The 21,647-nt window shown below is 37.5% G+C and overlaps 1 protein-coding gene across 5 annotated transcripts in view; it reads right to left on the bottom strand.

Annotated features, from left to right (window-relative positions):
• atrnl1b (attractin-like 1b) overlaps positions 1–17,579 on the bottom strand; it is a 149,908-nt gene extending 132,329 nt beyond the window's left edge. For all 5 annotated transcript variants that reach the window (XM_051673902.1, XM_051673903.1, XM_051673904.1 and 2 more), the window contains exon 1: positions 16,476–17,579. In XM_051673902.1, coding sequence (XP_051529862.1) covers positions 16,476–16,711 — 236 coding nt within the window. In that variant the 5' untranslated portion in view covers positions 16,712–17,579. The remainder of the gene's footprint in view (positions 1–16,475) is intronic.
• Between the last annotated feature and the right edge of the window lie 4,068 nt (positions 17,580–21,647).

Genomic DNA, 21,647 nt, shown 5'->3' with positions numbered 1-21,647 from the left:
TCAGGGACTCCAAAGAACCACAGTGAGAGCCACTATCTCCAAATGGAGAAAACTTGGCACAGTAGTGAACCTTTCCAGAAGTGGCCAACCTTCCAAAATTCCTCAGAGCACTGCGGCGAAACATCCAAGGAAATGTTCATGCCTCCACTGTCAGAAAGACATTGGCCAAAAATGCCATCCATGGAAGAGTGGCGAGGCGAAAGCCACTGCTAACCCAGAAGAACATTGAGGCTCGTCTGAATTTTGTCAAAACACACCTATATGATCCTCAGATTTTCTGAATGTTCTGTAAACTGATGAGTCGAAAGTGGAACTGTTTGGGAGACAGGGGTCCCGTTACATCTGGCGTAAATCAAACACAGAGTTCCTCAAGAAGAACATCATACCTACGGTCAAGCATGGTGGTGGTAGTGTGATGGTCTGTGGATGCTTTGCTGATTCAGGGCCAGGGTGACTTGCAACAATTGAGGGAAACATGAATTCTGCTCTCTAGAAAATCCTAAAGGAGAACGTCCAGTCATCAGTCCGTGAGTTGAAGCTCAAGCACAGCTGGATTATGCAGCAACACAATGATCCAAAGCATTTAAGTAAATTCACCCCTGAATGGCTCAAAAGAAGCAAAATATACACTACCGGTCAAAAGTTTTGAAACACTTGACTGAAATGTTTCTCATGATATTAAAAACCTTTTGATCTGAAGGCGTATGCTTAAATGTTTGAAATTAGTTTTGTAGACAAAAATATAATTGTGCCACCATGTTAATTTATTTCATTATAAAACTAAAATATAATTACAAAAAAAAGTTTTTGAAATTGATGACTTGGATCAAATAATAAAGAAAAGCAGCCAATAAGTGCCCAACATAGATGGGAACTCCTATACTGTTTAAAAAGAATCCAGGGTGATACCTCATGAAGATGGTTGAGAAAATGTTGAGAGTACATGTCTGAAAATTCTAGGCAAAGGGTGACTACTTTGAAGATGCTAAAATATAACACAGTTTTGATTTATTTTGGATTTTGTTTAGTCACAACATAATTCCCATAGTTCCATTTATGTTATTCCATAGTCTTGATGACTTTACTATTATTCTAAAATGTGAAGAGAAAAAAAATATAATAAAGAATGAGTAAGTGTTTCAAATCTTTTGACTGGTACTGTAAGTTTTGGAGTGGCCTAGTCAAAGTCCTGACTTGAACCCAATCGAGATGCTGTGGCTGGACCTTAAACGGGCAGCTGATGCTCAAAAACCCTCCAATGGTGCTGAAATAAAGCAGTTCTGCAAAGAAGAGTGGGCCAAAATTCCACCACAGTGTTTTGAAAGACTGATCTCCATTTATCGGAAGCGTTTGGTTGCAGTTGTTGCTGCTAAAGGTGGCACAACCAGCTATTAAGTTTAAGGGGGCAGTTAGTATTTCACATGGGTGATATAGGGGTTGGATAACTTTTTTGATTCAATAAAAAATATATATTTAAAAACTGTATTTTGTGTTTACTCAGGTTGCCTTTGTTTTATGTTATATCTCGTTTGAAGATCTAAAACAATTTAGTATGAAAAATACTTTTTCACAGCACTGTAATTGACATTGCTAAGACCTCCTGTCCTGGCCTTCTTAAAGAGAACAAAAATAAGAACTGAGCTGGTGTTGCAGAAGCACCATGGAGCGGATCAGAGGCAACCAGCCATCAATACCACCTTGAAAGAACGATGACTTTTGAGACTTAACAGGTGCAGGATCGTTGTAAAACAAAACAAAACAAAACACAAATTGACCATGTTTGCATGCACATAAATGTTTATATACTGTTTAAAATGTCATTCTGAAAAAAAGATGTTTATATGCTTCAGTATTGGAATACTCCTGTTCACATGGCAATCAACATTTTCTGAATAAACTTAGACATCTATGTTCTTTAACTGCTATTCTCTGCTGGAAACAGATGAGATGCTTGCTATTGCCATTTATTATGCTGCATAATTAGTAATTCAGCCCGGTAATCTAAGAAACTCATTGATTCTCACTCATGTCCTTGACAACTGCACACAAATGCGATTAAATGAATCCAAAATGTCGACTAGTGCCGTTGTCGATTTGTTTATTTCTTCTAATGTTTATAAATAAATCAGTATACTGCTCATGTTACTTTGATAGCTTGACCTTTCACAACTTTCTGCATCACACTGCACTCTGAATTATTTTCATTTGGACATGCATAGATCTAAAATAAATTTTGTTACAGCATTAATTACAAATAAGGTCTTCACATGACCTAGAATTCCAATTATTACTTACATGTGCCAGCTGTTTTATTCAGAAATCTAGAAGCCTAGCCATACGCTAAATAAATAATAATAATAATCTAGAAGCCTTATTATTGACTGACTTGGGTTATGCCAATCAGGTTAACACATTTGCTTGACGCATAAATAATGTATGTCCAAATTCTGATTTATACTGGAATATTCCTGTGCATGTAAACAAGGTCATTGACATATTTAGCAATGCCAGCCCTAAGGATGAGTGCATGCGAATTAACCCTTATGTTGTGTTCCGTTCATTTTGACCCAGACCACTTTTTTCTTAAGATTTTATGTTTGTTTGTTTTGCTTTGTTTTTTGTACTTAATCCAATTGGAATAAAATTCCTTGACTTTGTTCAAATGTGGTATCTGAAAAAACACAAAAATAAATTGACCACTTTCTTTAAATTGTTTTGGTTTTATTTCACTTTGTCACACTTGTCGTGTTCCAGTCAAAAATGACCGGTCATTGGAAATGAATGGATTAGATGACAAAATACAGAAATTTTAAATGTTCAAGAGCATCCCAATCCTTTAGATGAGCACAAATGTGGATGTGTGTTTGCACTCACACAAAGTCCTCGGACATGTGCACACACACAACACACACACAAACACATACAATATGTGTTGAGCACCCTTTTGTGCATCGTCTTTCCATGTACACTTTTTGAGGAATATTTCAAGATCTACTTATCATATTATGTTGTGTTTGGACTCGTTTGAATTTGGATAGTCTGCTGTAAGTTATGATATGTCATTGTCTATGTTATATGTATATTTCAGTTAGTAATAAGAAAAAACGTGATGAAAAGCTACTCCTGTTTATTAAATTTGTGTGTCAGTGGGAAATTCATACATTAATACTACCTGCAGTTTGGCCTCTGAGTGAAACAAATTTGTTCATAGACCTTATTCACGCTAGCGCCATCTTTGATTTTTAATGGGAATAACAACGAGGCTGTGAGGGATAGACTTCCCATCTCTTCAATGGCACGAATAGTATAAAGGTGTATGAAGCTCCTAGATCACATCTGATTTTCCACAACTCATGTTGTCTGGAGTTTTTTGTATAACGAATGTTCTTGGAAAGATTTTTTTCAATGTTTTGTCTGTGGAACGATCCAAAAACACTTTAAGCAGTACAGCCCACTGAAGAGACCGTACATCTATCCCTCACAGCCTCGTTGTTATTCCCATTAAAAATCAAAGATGGCGCAAGCGTGAATAAGGTCTGTTCCATTCTACTAACTGAGGCCTTTCCAATGATATATAACACATGGCTATCTCATCTTTTTTTATGGTTTTACCAACTCTGAACATAATTGTTGTGATAACAAATTTGAAAATGATGAGAATGAAACAGTTCTTATTTGTCAGCCAATTAAAAAGCATTGTTTACGAATTGGTAGGATGAGCTATATGCATTGTAAAGTCTAGATCAAGTGTTCAGATCAAGCAAGTGGTTATTAATTTATGTAATAAAAAAAAAATCCGCAGGGTGTGCCCCCCACTGGCCCGGTATAAGCTCAGTTCAATTAATCCTATCAATAAAGATATATATTTTTAAGACATGTTAAAAAAGGAGCACAAAACCAGTCATAATTACTTACAAAGAAGTTGATAAAAAGACCTAATGCAATATCTTGAGATAATATATGCAATATTAGAGATTTATAAACAATCTTAGTGGGCCAGTCATTTTTGACAGGGAACACAAAATGTGTTAGCACAAAACGAACACAACACAAGGGTTAAATAAAACCTTAATTCATATATGATCTGTGACCACAGCTCAATCAATCATCTATGTGGTTGCTTTACTCTTGTAATCATTTCCATCGGCCTGTGAATCATTCCTCACTTTGAGCTGAGAAAGTCTTATTTGAGTACTTCACAAAAATTACCAAATGATCTGTGCCTATAGCAAAGCCAATGCAAAAGCTAAAAGTCTGTCTCTAACTTTCTTGTTGTAGCCTAAATCACAGCCTATTAACAAGTTGCTGCACAATTTTTCCACTCTGTTTTCTGAATGTCTATAATCACACACTAAGATTTTAAAAGCAGTAAAAATAGGTAATCACAGTGCACCACTTCCTGTGCTGGGGAGGACATCCCTCAGCCTGAAGGCTGGTGAGAGAGAGGTTTTTTTGGAATGCGACACACTCATCGGCCTAGAAGAGAGGCAAAGAGAAGGCAACTGTAGGTGAGTCAACAGTTCAATTATTCACCAGGTTTTCATGAATCTTTTATGGATCAGTAGCACCATAGATCTATCCACCAACAGGCAGGATTTATACCTATCCCAGTGGCTCTGAAGCTGCCACTGGACAAGGTTCAGTCAGCCAGGCTTGAAGGCTGGCCTCAGGCATTCAGACAGTTACGGAGGGAGTTGAATGAAGATTCTGCAACTCTGCACAATAGCCAAAGCTAGGACTGCATGATAATGGTGAAAATGTTAATCACGATTATTTTGCTCAAAATTATAATCACGATTATTAATCACAATTATTCTGTTATTTGAAAACTTACAGTGCTGCACAATTTGAACAAAAATAAATAAATAAATAAATACTGTTGCCACTGCTTAGATCTTGATTATAAAAGAACAAAAAACATAAAATTACATTAAACAGTAGCTCTCAAGTTGTTAGAACTGAAAACGAGTAAATTATTCCTTTTGACCAAAATGAAGGCATGTTTTGCCCATTCTTTACTGCTAATAGAAACAGTTACTCGGGTGTTTACACTTGCATCCTCTTTTAAGATCCATTCTTTAAATTATTTTGATTATTATTAACATTATTATTATATCCCCATACCCTACAGCAGTGTTTCCCAGCCTTTTTTCTGCCACGGCACACTTTTTACAAATAAAAAATTCCCACGGCACACCACTATCCCACATAACCTTTATCGATAGTTTTCCTTTTCAAGAACTTACTCATGTTTTCTGTCTGTCTTAGTAGCGTGATTTGTTCTTGCAAATTAATTCTTGCAATGCCACAGCAAATATTTATTTATTTATGTATTTATTTACCGTATTGTCCGGAAATATAATCACATCTGACTATAAGATCGCACTGGGTCAAAATCGTTGTTGACAGAAAAAAACAAACATATACTGTAAGTCGCACTGACAGAGGTTGCATTCGGCAGGCACTAGGACCCAGAAGCAGCCAACCGGCCTCCTATAACAGGTTCAGATGTCAAACGCGCTCCGCAAAGATTACAGTCACTCGGAATCTACACATCGTATCAAGGTGGTTATGGGATTGTTTTATATGGGAGAATTTGCTTTAATTAATCGTGTGTAACAGTTTCTCATATTCTGTTTGTTTCATGAGAGAAACGCGACAAGTATTCCACATCTGTTTATAACACCTGTAATTCTATGCTGTGCACAAATAAACAGCTTTTAGTCTGTGAGAAAAACAATACACCTGTTGTATTCTATTCATTCATTCAGTTGACTGACTGAATGTTTTTACTACAAGTGTGATGCTGAAGCATCATTTTGTGGGCATGTGAGGAGTTGTGTTTGACAGCGGACTAGAGTTTGTCAGAACAATAATGTTACGATGGACAAAATATTTTAACTGGTTGCATAAAACACTTTGTAAAGGCAAAATATTCTGAGGTAAATGCGTAGCGCTTTAAAATAACCCGGTCAGCACACAAACCGAACTCAGAGCACAGCTGTTCTGTATAAAACATACATTATCAAAGCACGAGATGGAATTAATTTCATGGGCATCGAGCACAGAATGGCATATCATTATCCATGTGTGCCGTACATACGAGACTCATAAACATCTGCAGTGCGGTTCTGTATTTCAGCGCGTGCTCAAAAGAGAAACAGTGATTGGTCAGTAGCGAACTTCTGAAGAGAGAATGATTGGTCAGGTGAGGTGAAAACACACTAGGAAAGAACTTGTGATTTGGTCTATCATCCGCAGACACAGCCTATAATGAAAATGAACAACAATTTGCAACTTTACCTGGCTAACACCTTCTGTTTGCTAGCTCACTAATATCGCAGATGATTATGCTTAATTAACCGTGAGAGGCAGAAATCTTGATCGCGATTAAAATACGATTAATTGTGCAGCCCTAGCCAAAGCAACAATACAAAAAAGGCTCCTGTGCTTAAAGGGATATAGTAGTTCATCCAAAAATGAAAATTCTCATCATTTACTCACCTTCATATTGTTTCAAACCCTATGACTGTTCAATGGAACAAAAAAGGAGATATAAGGCAGAACATGAAGGACTGACAGTCTCAGTTACAATACAATGAAAATGAATGGTGAATGTCCCTAACATCTCTTTTTGTATTCCACAGAAGAAAGCAAAGTCATATGGGTTTGAATGAAACAACATGAGGGTGAGTAGGGAGATTTCATTTTTGTGTGAACTTAACCTTTACGGTAAATCCGAAAGGGTTCAGCGTAAAAAAAATAAATAAAAAAAAAACAGCAAGGTGCTACTCAACACTAACATGGAGCCATCCCCACATGTTGACACTTCGGTGAGTCCCCTCTTCATCAGCTAACTCAATCCCCACTTTCTGCCACATGAATGGCAGTCTTTTGATATCTGCCGATCGCTTCCTGACCTTCTCTTCCCTCACAGCCTGCGACTTCCTGTGGTCACCATGCTGCCTCCCACCACTTGTTCAAAAGGCTGAGTCCTTGCTGTTGTGTAACAGGAGAGCTGTTTTTAGTGCCAGAACGATGCGGAGGCAAGGACACTAGGTTAGCACTACTGCGCAATTCAGGTCTCTTCATTTATTTAAAAAGCTGTATATATCTACCCAGTATATTCTCCACTGTACAACCTTATAACTATAGCTAGGTCATGAGTCGCTGCATGCAAAAACAGCATACATGCATTTTATTACCCAAAGTTACACATGTGAAAAGTACTTCTGAGTTTGGGAAAATAAAGTTAAGGTTCGGAAATTAACAGGGGCTCAGGGCAAAAATGCCACTGACAAAAATGCAAATGAAATTCAAAATATGGGTGAAAAAAAGCCCCCACAACGAGTTCCTGTTTTTTCCTTTAAATAATTATTAATAACATCTGATATAGTTCCAAATGCATACATAGTGATCTTTATTAGAATTTTCGCTGAAGATTATCCTTGTGTGACACCGCGTCTTCATGCGTGTACATTGTGTTTTGTCTTCACTATATGCTACGCATAATTTCAATTCCTTTAAACCGACTAATCTCAGTTCAGGACACTCAGTTCTGGGCTGTCATTAAAGGGTTAAACTTTCAACTCACTAAGTCATGTGACAAAACAACATGGCACTGATCTCAGTGGAGTTTTGGGGAGAAATGGCAACAAAACCACATCTGGTAAGACATCTAATTACGTTTTTACACTGAAACCGTTGTTTGTATCAAAAGAGTAACATTTCTAGTTTCAGCACACTGTTTCACGATGACCTCCAACTAGGACAATGAGACCAATTTACCTTAAAAATCCTACATTCACTGTGCATTATCACACTGAGAATCAATGGGTGCATCCAAAAGCTGGAGTTATATGGAGTTCCATTCAATTCAGAAAGTCAAAATTTGGGAAAAGTGCAATGGAACGGCACTTTATGTCGGACTTCAAACAAATATTTAGAAATGCATGAATGAGTGATCCCGGAATGTGTTTCAGTCACAATGCACATAATGCAGTTGAAATGTGAAACATTAACATTATTGAAACAGACCTGTTGACATGAGGATGTTTGGGCGTAGCGAGATTCTACAGAGGGAGTATCCACACAGCCTGCATCAGTGGCCGTCTGACAGAACTCTCAGCATTACAAATGACAAGATCTACGCTTGGTCAAAAACAAGAGATATTTTAAATATATTGTATGCTGCCTCCAGTGGACTCACCTCTGTCTGACCTGCATTTTGACACTGTAGCACATTAACTGGATTCCAAATGATAATCCATATAAAAAGAAATCCAGGAGCCAGTTTTAAAATCTAATAAGTACAAAAAGACATACTGGCATCCACCACTGGAAGACAAGGATCTCTCTAAAACACAATCTTGCAACCAGATACAATGTGTAAGCAGCAAGCAGTCTTTTAAAGATCACAAGCACAGTCTACATGACACATGAATGTATGATCTCCCTCTCTCTCTAAATTAAAATCTACAAAAAATTCTAAATATCTGGAAAAAACAAACATATACAGTGTATGATCACAAGATATAAGTATACCTTGCATTTGGTCTAACCTAAAAGTCAATCTTGAGATGTTTGATGAGAATGACACTTCAGAAGTGGTCATCAGTAAAGATCAGTCTAAAAATAGCGCAGAGATCATGTCGGCAGTCTTGGCTTAACCCAAATACCAAATTGGTTCACCAACAACTAGCCAGCAGTTTAGAGCAGACATGATTTCTAAACACAACAGACATCACATTCTTTAAATGAATCGATGAATCGCTCACAGAGAGAGAATAATGAACTTCTACCAGATGTAATAATGCATTTAACCAAAACAAGGCGATAAACAGCATGTAACGAACATTAAACAACAAAATACATAATACAAACCCTAATCTCTGTAAACATGGTGTAATATTTACAGCCAGACTGCGATGGTTTGTGTATGTGCGCGCATTGTGTTTATCCTGATGCCGATTGCGAACAGATGATGATCGACAATATCGGGAAATGGCAAAACCATGGATATGAGAAGTAATTAAACAGTGTTTAATAACCTGGCCACTGTTTATATATTAAACAGTGGCCAGGGTGTGAAACTAGCACCCGCCACCCGCAAAATGCGACGAGGTTGAATCCAGTTCGCAAGCTCCTCGTCCAAATAAATTTCATGCACGGGTTATTTTGCTCATCTACCCGCAACAGGCGGATGACCTGTAAGACGTCACAGAGTGACACATGACAAGAAATGCTGTTAGTCACAAAGACATGCGCTTGGGGGAAAAAAAAAAAAAAAAAAACACACTTTATTATATTTTTAAGAACAGACAAATGAAAAGCCGTCATTGCTCGTGTCTGATTCGCTGTTTGTTCAGAGGCGTGCAGAACGAGCCTGTCATGTGGAACACACGTATGTCGGTCTGCAGCACAAGCCTGTCTCATGGAACAAGTGCATGTAAGAGTTTTCACTCTTTTTTTTCTCTGTTTCATTCATCTGAAAACTGTTTGCAAGAATAATGTCTACTGTGAGAATGATGCAAATGATCTCCGATCATCTCGGGAGGTGCTTTGAGTTTAGTAATGCTTTATTTCCACGCGGTTGGCATGCATTGTGAACGCAACTCTGCTGGTTCGGTAATATATCTCTTTGTACTAAAGAAACAAAGACGAAAGTGATTAAATCATAAATAATACAAGACACGTTCACCTTGAACCTAAAATTCAGTTTTATTTTTCTTTTATTAGTAATTTTCCTGCATGATGGCAAATGGAGCTGTTGGAGGCTGTAAATGTTTGGATTTGGGGAGGTGGTTAAATAAGATTTTTTTGATCACTTCATTATTTTATTGCTTTTTTCATTTAGTTTGAAGTGCATTTTTAATTCTGAAATGTCTTTTAAGTTTTTTGTGTTTCAATAAATGAATTACATTTTTAAAGTAAAATCAATAAAGCAAAAAATTTCACCGACCCTCAGTAGGGGGGTTGATGTAATTGTATATCGCGATATATATATTTTTTTAAGGCAATTATCGCAAAAATGTATTTTACATATCGCCCAGCCCTAGTGCTCATCTGTGACAGTTTCACTGTATAACATATGAAATGTGATCATAACAATCGTAATGGGAATAGGTTACATCGTACAGATCGAAAAGTCAGGAGTCAAAACGTTAGAAAAGTCTCAACTCGTAAAATACAACAAGCACATTCGTTTCACTCACAAACTTGTGTTTTTAGCCATCTTGAGTCACTCTGTGAGAACTATTTCAAGATCTTTGCACTGTGTTAGGTTGTGTTTGGTCTTGTTTTAAATCGCAGTGCTGTGCTATAAGTAACGATGTGCTATTTCCCACATTCTGTTTGTGTTTCATGAAGTAATTTGTGAAAATGGCTGCCCCCAAGTAACATACATAACTGCTTTTATTGCATTTTCATTTATTGCCTCATGAAAAACAAAATATGAGAAATGACATGTACTTACAGAAGATAATCCCTAATTAAAACCAGCCCCACAACATCGTAAGAAGGTGCAAAAATGTTGAAAAAATCCTCACAGAGCGACATGACCTTGGCTTTCACTTAAGGCCCATGTATAATTCATTTTTGTGGGTTCTGGATCGGCAATTTCCCCGTCTTGAATAGCTAAATGTGCATGCGCATTAGCTAGTCAAATGCGCATTAGCGATTTCTGTATCTAATAGGTGATTGGCTCTTTTACCTTTAAGGCGGGACTTCCTTTCTACATCCATTGACCATTGGGTGCTAGAGCTTCTTCGCTGGGCGTTCCAATTTCTCCCATTCATTTAAATAGAAGTGGCCCGTCTCTGCTAAATAGTCTCTGCCCAAGTCCCTGCCTTATGGAGAGAAGCCACAGGCAGTTAGAGATTCTAAGCAAATAAACAGTAAAAAATTATTGCCGAAAATATCTGCAGTAATTCCATTATCGGCGCAATAATAATATTTTGATTTTTCCAGTTATTTGCCAATTATATATCGGCCGCTGATATCTGTGCATCCCTGAACTAAACCTCTGCTTAATTCACAATTAATTCACAATGAAACACCTCATCTTCTCTGTGGTGTTAGGGCTAATTTTGCATTGGGCACATACCACAAAATGACTGCTGTTCTATGATGGGTTACTGATGACAAATCACCAGGCCACTTGCTCCCAGACAGTCTAAAATTACACTAAAACTATGGCATTCTGTTCAGTACTCAAAATTCACTAAAGAGAATACTGGGAATCAAAAACCACTTCTTATTCAGAGCTGTTTACATAAAAAAATAAAATAAATAAATGCCAGAACCAAATAATTTTCATTACTTTCGGTTCCATTAACGAAAATCAAACGTGCATTCTTCCGCGAGTTCTTCCAACAGTGTTTCCTGCAACCAGTGTAGTCTAATTCACGGACAAATGACTCGAATAGGCTCTTTTGATTCTACACCGCACATAATGCAGCACTTTCAAACGGATAACAGCTTGTTCTTTTTAGTGAATCAAACTTACTGAACTTCAAGTCTTTTCATCATGTCCGACTTCAAATTATCCAATAATTCAGAGTAATTATTGGATGGTTGTAGACATGACAAGTGTAAAGATACACATTAAGAGTTTTGTTGTAATTAGTATTATCTTATAAAAAAAAAAAAAAAATGAATGAATGAATAAAATATCTTTAAAAAGTCTGTACATTTAAAAGTCTGAAATCACCAATAATGATTTCAGTACTTGGTAACAGACTGCTGAGGGCAGTACAACAAGAATTGCATTTCTTAAATCCAAATATTTATTTCTTCCTCAAAAGTTCTAAATGGATCACTTTTGGACCATTATGGATCCGGAATCGTTAAATCCCTTACGATTCCCATCCATAGAGAATATGGGACAAAACAGATAGAAGATTCAATAAATGTAAACATGTTTAGCATAAGCTACCAAACAGTCAGCAAAGCATCAGCAAAAGCAACCTGCACTTGCCATAACATCTGTGAGTAATCTACTTGTGTTAAAGTCTTCATCTTCACTCTAAATTAATGAACTAACTGGTTTCTTCTAAACCCAACGAAAATTCACAATTCTCCAAATTAGCGTGATTAGAGTGTATCAATGAAATCAAAGATTGGATAGCCAGAAATGTCCTTCTACTCAATTCCGACAAAACAGTGGTACTAATTATTGGACCAAAAACATCTTAAAATAAGCCCCTAAAATATAATTTGACTCTCGATGGATTGACTTGCATTGTTTAGAGGAGGAGGCCTGAAATGAAATCCTAAAAGTCTTAAATTCTGTTTTGATGAAGAAAGAAACTCAGTTACATCTTGGATGGCCTGAGGGTGAGTAAATTATCAGCAAATTTTCACTTTTGGGTGAACTATTCCTTTAAGCTACGACACATGCTCTCTGTTGCTGATACCGAAAAACTCAATGCGTTCATGTCCTCAAGACTAGATTATTGTAATGCATTACTGGGAGGATGTCCAGCAAGATCAGTAAATAAACTTCAATTGGTTCAAAATGCAGCAGCCAGAGTGCTGACTAGAACCAAGAAATATGATCATATTAGCCCCATTTTATCGTTGTTACATTGGCTACCTGTTAAATTTTTTATTAAAATTCTGTTAACTAAATACAAAGCTGTGAATGGTCTAGCTCCACAATACTTAGGTGATCACACTATATTCCACCACGTTCATTACGATCACAAAATTCTGGCCTGTTAATAGTTCCTATAATATCAAAATCCACAAAAGGAGGTAGATCCTTTTCCTATTTGGCTCCTAAACTATGGAATAGTCTCCCTAACACTGTTTGGGATGCAGACACACTCACTCAGTTTAAGTCTAGATTAAAGACTCATCTATTTAGCCAGGCATACAGCTAATTTATCCTTCAACTCACAATTAGGCTGTTTTAGTTAGGTCTGCTGGAACCAGAAACATCTATCATGATCTATAACTCTGCATAAAATTTAATGACATCTACATTAATATTATTCTATTTGTTTCCAGGTCTCATCCTCGGGATTCATATCCTGAGGTTACCAGAGCCAGCCAGATCCAGCTCCATTCCTGCTTGGTGTCGGACTCCACTGCTATGTGTTGCTGAGTGATGATGACAAACTACAGCCGGTGCTAGCCAGACATCATTTCAGTCTATTACGATGGACTTCAGAGGATGAACTGATGCCAACTCCAGCTGTAAGACATCGGATACTTCATATGCCACTGCCTCAACCTTGGATTTAGGATGGACCCCACCGAACCTCACAGAAATGACCTGCCGGTTGAACCGCGATGCACCTCATTGATCTCTGCCTGCATCACCTTTGTCTACTGATGGACTACACTCTTGAAATGGAATACATAGACTATAATTTAAATGCCAACAAAAGCCTTCATCAGCCAAGGACAATGCATCTATGTGAACTTCTTCAGTTAATCCAGGATGGACTTCAAAGACATTAGTCATTAATCTTACAGTTCATAAAAATGTTTTTTCAAACACTGGCTTTTAACACTTAGTTTACTAATTTTAAACCATGACTTGCACTGCACATAAATAACTAATATTGGCATTATATTCATGTTGTTTAGCCAGAGGGGAACTAGCCCCCATAGTGAGCCTGGATTCTCCCAAGGTTATTTTTCTCCATCAACCAACATCTTATGGAGTTTTGTGTTCCTTGCCACAGTCGCCTTCAGCTTGCTCACTGGGGTTCTAAATACAATTATTTTTTTAATTTTTTATTTTTATACACAATTTACAATCATATTTAATCAAACCACACAATGATTACTCTAAGACTTTATAGATATTATGGTTTCATTTTCTGTTAATACATGGTTTTCTTTAAAGCTGCTTTGAAACGATGTGTGTTGTGAAAAGCGCTATGCAAATAAAAACTACTTGACTTGACTATCAATATAGGTACAGAAAAACAACTCAAGGAAGTTGCATCATGAAATGACACAAGCGGCAGCAGACAGCTAACCCATCTTTAAGTAAGACTGGCTTATGCTTGTTCATGAAATGATTGCTCTAGGAATTTCCACAGCACTCCCTTACAACAAAGTTGACTCTTGAAAATTTGAAAATTAACTTGCCTTTGGTAACTTATTTTGTGCAAAAAGACAATATTTCACAGGATCTGACTTCATTTTATCTCTTTTCAGTGCTTTTTCTCTTCTTCTTACAATTCAGAGAAATGTATGCTGAAGTGTCATTTATGCACCACTAGCATCACCAAACAGAAAAGCACAAATAATTATTGTTTTTAAATAGATTCCAGAGAACTATCCTCCCATCCTCCATTGGTTGTACAAACAGACAGTCCTGCCCAAAACTCACACCATTGGTCAAGCCAACATTGCTGCATCAGGTTGGACGGCCCACTCAAACAGAGGACTGTTCTGATAACACCATAGAGCCATGGTGTTACACTTTTATGTAATCAACCTACAAAAAGCTTGACTCTGCATATTAGGTAGAAAAAATTACACCAGCTTTAAACGGATTGAGAAATAAATTAAAAATGCTTATTCTTATCGACAAAACCGGTTACGATGGTGCACTGTGACTTAAAACGATCTAAAATTACCTAACATGTTAGCTAGATTCTAAATTAAAGCAGACTTGAACCAGTCACCATCTACATTATTAAGTGCATTATTGCTTATGAGTCTGAAACCAAACACAAGCCATAACACACCCATAATCAACATCTGCACACTAAGCCACGGTCTACACCAGGGGTTGAGCCATTTTTAATTTGCACTGTCACTGTACCATCCGCTGTCATCCGCTCAACCGCGCAGTCAATCAACATACTGTAAAGCGGAGGAGGGGTTTACTTGAACGATTAACAGAAAGTGAAGAGCTGCCTGAATTGATTGGTGTCGTGTTATCAGTGGCTTATGGTGCACGAATGGCAAACGCTGCGCTCATCTGTTGATTAGCGCAGTTTCGTCACACTTTAATAGTGATTAGCTTCCCATTCAGCTCATAACTACAAAAAACAAGCTGCGTGATTATGAGGAAGGGTTACATGAAGATGTAGTTTGGCATGCAGGTGCATGGGACTTCATATAGCTAAATAAAATGCATACTCCTCTATCCCTGCTGCTCGCGTGCCAGTGATTATTTATCCATGTGCCAATGGTTGCACTCATTCCATAGGTTGCTGATCCAAGTAACTATTTCCCTTTACGAAAAAGCCAAATTTCTTCCCCATAGTAAGTCTTTTTGACAGCAAACTGGTATCTGTCAGGGTGACAGCCTTTGTTGTATGATCATGCACTTTTAAAATCTCAACGTGTGTCAAGAAAGGCCTACCTGGTGACCCAAGTTATAAGGCTAGTCTTGCCATATTGTGAAGCAGCACCTAATATACTGTATGATCACACAGTTGCATGGTCAGATAAAAGCTTCACTTGGCCAAGAGAGTATCCAAACACCAAGAGAGGCCACTTACTGCTGCATGCTTCAAAGTCCAGTGTTTTCATCTAGCTTTTGTAGCTTTCATCCTTTTTTGTACAGGTCTGTGTGCCACTCTGAAGTTTAGTTTGACTGACAGCCTTATAATGCCAAAAGCATCCTCTCAGCTGCTTCTGAGGTGGAAAGAAGTAAGATCTCCACTCTACTCTATGAGAGCGGGATGCTATTTTAAGAAACGTGCATAAGCTTTGTTCAAGAGTTCCATTCATCATACAGCTGTCAAACGATGAATGCTTAAAGCTAAATCATCATGTCTATTCACAGTACCTTTGACATCCTCTGTAAAGACACAGTCAGAGAGAGAATTAATAATGACAGTAAATGCATGAAAGTATTCTCGTCAGACCACGTCCTTCTGAATAAATTATATATATATATATAAAAAGAGTGTAAAGGAGAGGTGTAATCAATTAATATACATAAGCAACAGGAATTTTGCAATCATCAAATTATACTGGCTGTCTGGTCCAGTTCTTCAGTGCAGTTTAATAGAAACCAGTGTATAAGTGTAGGCCTAAATGCTGAACAAAATTCTGTGTGCTCCAAAGTAGAACATTTTAATTCAGCCCAACTGTGTCAGGACCCATGGGATTTCCCAGGAGTACACCAAGAAAAGCACGTTCAATGTGTAAATGAAATCTATATACTTAAACCACATAAAAATGGTCTGAGAGGAGTGATCAGTTTTTTTTGTCCCAGATGGCACACACATGTGAAAAGGCCCTCTTAAGTTTTCCAGAAATTCCAGACAAATATGAAAATGCAGCAATCATGCTTTATAAATGATTCAACATTCCACGGAAGCCACCAACACTTTGATGATTATCCTAAATGAAAACACATAGGTCACATCCACTAACATGCACAATTATAAACAAAGAACTGATCAGTGAAGCGGAGTTTGACAAACAAACACTTGAAAACCTGCTCCTGACCACCAATGCTGAGAGCAAGTTTAAATATCTAATTTAATACTCACTTGAATCTTCCCTGGCAGTGTTGACACTGGTCCCCAACCCACCCACGATCACAGACGCACGATCCGTTCACACACCTGCCCGAAAAACAGCTCTTCTCGCACTGTTTAGATGGAGAGCCGTCTGATATCAGCACCAGGGAGAACATCACACACAGCCATAAACATCTGTGCACGCCCCGCAGTCTCTGCCTGACCAGAAACAGCTCAGGTCTGAGTATCCTCTTCCCTGTATCCATGTCTTTAGAGATGCTGTTGCTGCAGTTAGATTGGGTATCAATATCTTGGGGCCTTTCTTTCCTGGTTTCTGATGTACAGCTTGTTTCAATTATAACAGCAGGGGGGACCCATTCACTTCCAGTCTCAGATCATGAATATCCCTTAAATATCAGCGATCACCCCTTTTATCCTAAAATCTAGGCGGTCATTTAATGGGAAAACCCCAGATCCAAGTGTGATATGATAAAATCAGCATAAACACAGGCATATTAAATCAGTTGTCTCGCCTCATTGTGTTTCTGAACCAGGACAGGAATGTCCGACGTTACCTCCTGCAGTTACAGGGCTGGAAATAATTCCCCATTCCATTGAAAAAAAGACTTTCCCCCCAAACTATAACCATAACTCAAGTGATGGGATATTTCCAGGGTTAAAGCATCATATTATTCAACGGTCTTACTCTGATCCCACAGACCCTCCGCAGCCATTTTAAAGCGTAAACATTCAGCTGGCTTCCCAAATGCACTGCTGGTGGAGTTTGAAGCCTTTAAACCTTCAGGGTTTTGTGGTTTAACGTTCATAAGCCACGGGAAAGGCTAAATGGGCCCGTTAAAGGAGCTGGTTTTCGAGGGGAAAGCATCCTTTCTAACCGCAGCAGTCAGTAACATGGATGTTGTTTCTGCTGTTGTCCGTTGCGCTGAGGGATTTGGAAAACCTAAGGTATTATCCTCTTTACGCATATTTTTGTTGCTTTTTATTTAGCCTCGGCGTGGTAAACTCCTTCTCCAACGTCTCGGCCTTCAGGACAGGTACGTTTCTTTTCGTCCGAGTGTGTTAAAAAAAAAGCCATCAGTGAGCACGATCTCACAATATGCGCCGCTCGCGCTGGATGGCTGCTCGGGTTTAAGCAAACTCAATACGGAGATGTTCGCGCATGCTCAATGGGAAGAGGACATTTTTAAAGAGACAGTCGCCTGCAGTGTGTATCCTTGGACTGTCCATTGCAGTACTTGAGATGCTTCATCAAACATTGTGTACCACTTCTCTGTGGAGTTTTACCGACAGGTCGGATTTCTTAGTATTTAATTTCTATTTATTTTATTTCTTTGCAGATGGAAGAACTTTCCTATTTCCTATGGAGACAATTGTTTACAACATTTGTTTAGAATAGATGATTGTGTTGTTTATAGTGTTTACATTTATATGTGACAGCCAACCAAGCCACTATGATAGCAAGCAATTTTCCAGAATTTAAAATGATACCATATTATTTATTTCATCTATGCAACTACTGCAGAAAGTGTGCCAGTACAGTTCAGCACAATATTATACAACATACATATTGAGTGCAATAATACCATAATATATTATACCTCCCTCTGGCATAGTAACAAGTCCATTTCACCATCTCACTTAGGGCGATTTCTTGGTATAAGCTGCTGCTTATGGCCCCTAATCCAGCAGGGGGCCTCCAGGGGGACAATCATATCCAAGGGCCCCCCTTGCCAGGTTTTGCTTAGGGCCTTCAAAAGATTAGAAATTGACTTCTTAATTGTACAACATCCTAAATGATTGACTATCAAGGAGGTTTTATCACTTTTAAACCTCCATCTCAATTGTCAATTGTCTGAACTTTGTCTCCTCTCTTAAGTGTTTTTTAAGTGCAGTAAATTATATTCTGTTTTTAGTCGAGTTCATAGGACTTATACAGTAACCAAATTACTGCATGATGGCAGACATCTTGTGCCCTGCTGCCCTTTGGGTACCATTATTTTATTATCATCGCCATTTAATACACCAGAAACATGTGGCATTGCTCACTTGCTATAAGTGTGCTTTAATATAGAGCAGTGGTTTGTCACCTGCAGTGTGATCAAAACACACACACCAACAAAAGGCAAAATATGGTGAGCATAATTGCATGTGTATGTCACAGAAATCATTAGCACTCTGAAAACAGTTTCTGAGGAAGTATATTGTATTATATATTAAACATCAAGGTCAATTGAAGAATTTAAGAGGTTTGGTTATTCAGATTTAGTATTGTCATTTTGTTCTTTATTTGCCAAGCAAAAGATAGGGAGGGTTTGTGGACCACCATAACGAAGTGAAACATCCTGTATACTATGATGAAGTGTATATCTGGCCATTGTTATAATGTAATAAAAACTCAGTTCAAATGAGATATTTGAATATTCCACACGTGACAATCACTAGTCTGTGCTTTGTGATGCTTCTTACACCTCGTAGACATCCCTTTTTATTTAATTCTCATCACATGATCCCAATTCAGTCAGGCACTGAACAGTAGACTAATAACAGAATGTAACTATATTATAGCACTGAATATGAAATATCTACAATGATATCCTTGCTTTAAAGAGGAAATTGCAATTAGATTTAGAGTAATTAAAACATTGCCAACATTGCCCTTGGCAATTCTACAAATCATAAATGTTAATGGGTAGTTGACATAAACAGTTTTTGGAAAGCTGACAGTTGATCTGTGGAGAGAAAAGTTATACTCCAAATAAAGCTATTTTTAAAAGCATTTTACCTTATGATCAAAAGTCAGATTAATTTGATATGTTTTTAAAGCTGACATGTCCTGTAATGTGCCAATATACTCTATCTAGATCTATTTTAAACAGCATTTTGCTAATTATTTTATAATAATTATGCATGCAGCTTGTATGATCTCATAAAAATACAACATTGAATATTTGTACTTTTAAAAATTAATTTGTTACAAACACAGGACCAAAAAGTGTATGTTTTATAGTGCTGTCACTATTTTCTTCAAATTTATCACCACTTTTAATAAAATTTTTACTTTCACTGATTAACCTGTTTATTGGCAGGTTATTCAAATAAACCAGTGAAAGTAAAAATTGTATTAAAAGTGGTGATAAATTTGAAGAAAATACTGACAGCACTATAAAACATACACTTTTTCCAAAATATTCTTACTGTATATTTCTAACCTAAAACCTTGATGTTGACTTGAAAAGTTCATTTTGATGAAAAAAAGTCCTGGGCATGTTATGCAAAGCTAATTTAATCCATATGTGCTAATTTAATCCATATGTGCTCCAAATTTTGATTGTGTCATTGAGACTTTTGAGCTTCTCATTTACACAATATTCCAGACTTAAAGAACATCCCTGTCTCAACTAGAACAGTCCTATATTCTTTCATGGCCCACTGGAGAAAATGACACTTTCTCTTCAGACTTCAAACAGAGGAATGTAAACAATCAGAGCCTTGTGCTATGTCAAGTCAAATTCATTGAGCACCACAATAACTGCACTTGCATGTACCTGCCTGTCAGAAAGCACATGTGGCATAATTGCCCGGTGACGCAACACCAGTGGCCTGCAGGATTAGCATATACACTGCCTGGCCAAAAAAAAAAAAAAAAAGAATTCGCTGTTTGGATTTAAATAATGGTTATGATCTGGGGTTGCTTCCATTGGTCAGGTCTAGGCTCAGCAACATTATGCGGCAATAAAATAAAACCTGAGTACCTGAAAGTACTGAATGGCCAGGTTATCCCAGCAATGGATTTCTTCTTCCCTGATGGCACGGGCATATTCCAGGATGACAAAGCCAAGATTCATTGGGCTCAAATTGTGAGAGTGGTTCAGGGAGCATAAGGAATCATTTTCACACATGAATTGGCCACCACAGAGTCCTGACCTTAACCCCATTGAAAGTCTTTGGGATGTACCGTAGAAGACTTTATGGAGTGGTTCGACTCTCCCGTCATCAAAACCGCCTTTAGCATTCATCGTGGCATTGTACCATACATTTTTGGCCGAGATCTTGTATCGATGATGGTAGAGTCGAACCACTCCATAAAGTCTTCTCCAGCACATCCCAAAGACTTTCAATTTTATTGCCACATAACATTGCTGAGCCTTGACCTGACAAACTGAAGCATCCCCAGATCATAACCATTATTTAAATCCAAACGGTGACTTATTTTTTGGCCAGGCAGTGTATTGTCATGTGGGAAAGCATAAGTGATTTACGATTCAATGCTCTGCACTTCAGGCATGCAATAATAAATCCTTCACTAAGGCGAAGCACCATAGTGCCCCCAGATGGTAAACACACATTTAACAGTATGGTATACCAGCATTGCAGCCATGTAGGAGGCATAACAGCTACACTTGCATAATGTAATTAAAATTCAATTTTGAGTTAAAGGTAAAAGTTATACTATCTCTTTTTCTGTAGCAATGTTGAGATGTGTATTGACTCCTCTCTAAAGCTAATAAAATACATGCATTGAAGGGAGGGGGTGGGGTTTATATTTCACATAGTGATTTCCCATGATTTCTGTCTTTGTTCATAATTTCATTAAAGTATGGATGGACAGAGTCAGGGAGCAGAGGAGCTGAATGTGATCTTCATCCCTGACTAAAAGGGATTAGCATTTTCGTATGCTGCATCTACTGATTGAGCACATAAAACACTCTGGATAACCTGAGTGATTTCAGTCAAAAGCTACAATCATGTTGCTTTAAATAAATGGCTTTTTGTGCCAACTCAAATCCAATTGCAAAATAACCAACATAAGCCTTTTTTAAGGAGTGTACAATTTGTCTTGCACAATTGATTTTTGAGTGTATAGTTTTGAGAAATGTGTTTTAGTAATTGGAAAATCTGTCAATTCTATTATTAAATCAAGATATTACTATTAATATTCCAGTAGTATGCAAAAATACACTAATACAAAGGATATGAAATTTATGGCATTCCAAAATTTTATGTGTATGAACAATAACCCATTGCCGTTTGTTTTGTTGATAGGAGCCATTTGGTAGAGTGCGGATATGTGTTATTATGTAGCAAGAAAAGTATTTAAATTGCACATTGAGTGTAATTAAGTATGGTTGTTTTTTTTTGCTGGGATGGAATTAAACAAATTAAAAGGACTTGGGTATTTAT

Source organism: Myxocyprinus asiaticus, chromosome 36 (assembly GCF_019703515.2).
Source record: "Myxocyprinus asiaticus isolate MX2 ecotype Aquarium Trade chromosome 36, UBuf_Myxa_2, whole genome shotgun sequence".
Taxonomy (NCBI): domain Eukaryota; kingdom Metazoa; phylum Chordata; class Actinopteri; order Cypriniformes; family Catostomidae; genus Myxocyprinus; species Myxocyprinus asiaticus.
This window is presented reverse-complemented; position numbering and strand designations above follow the sequence as displayed.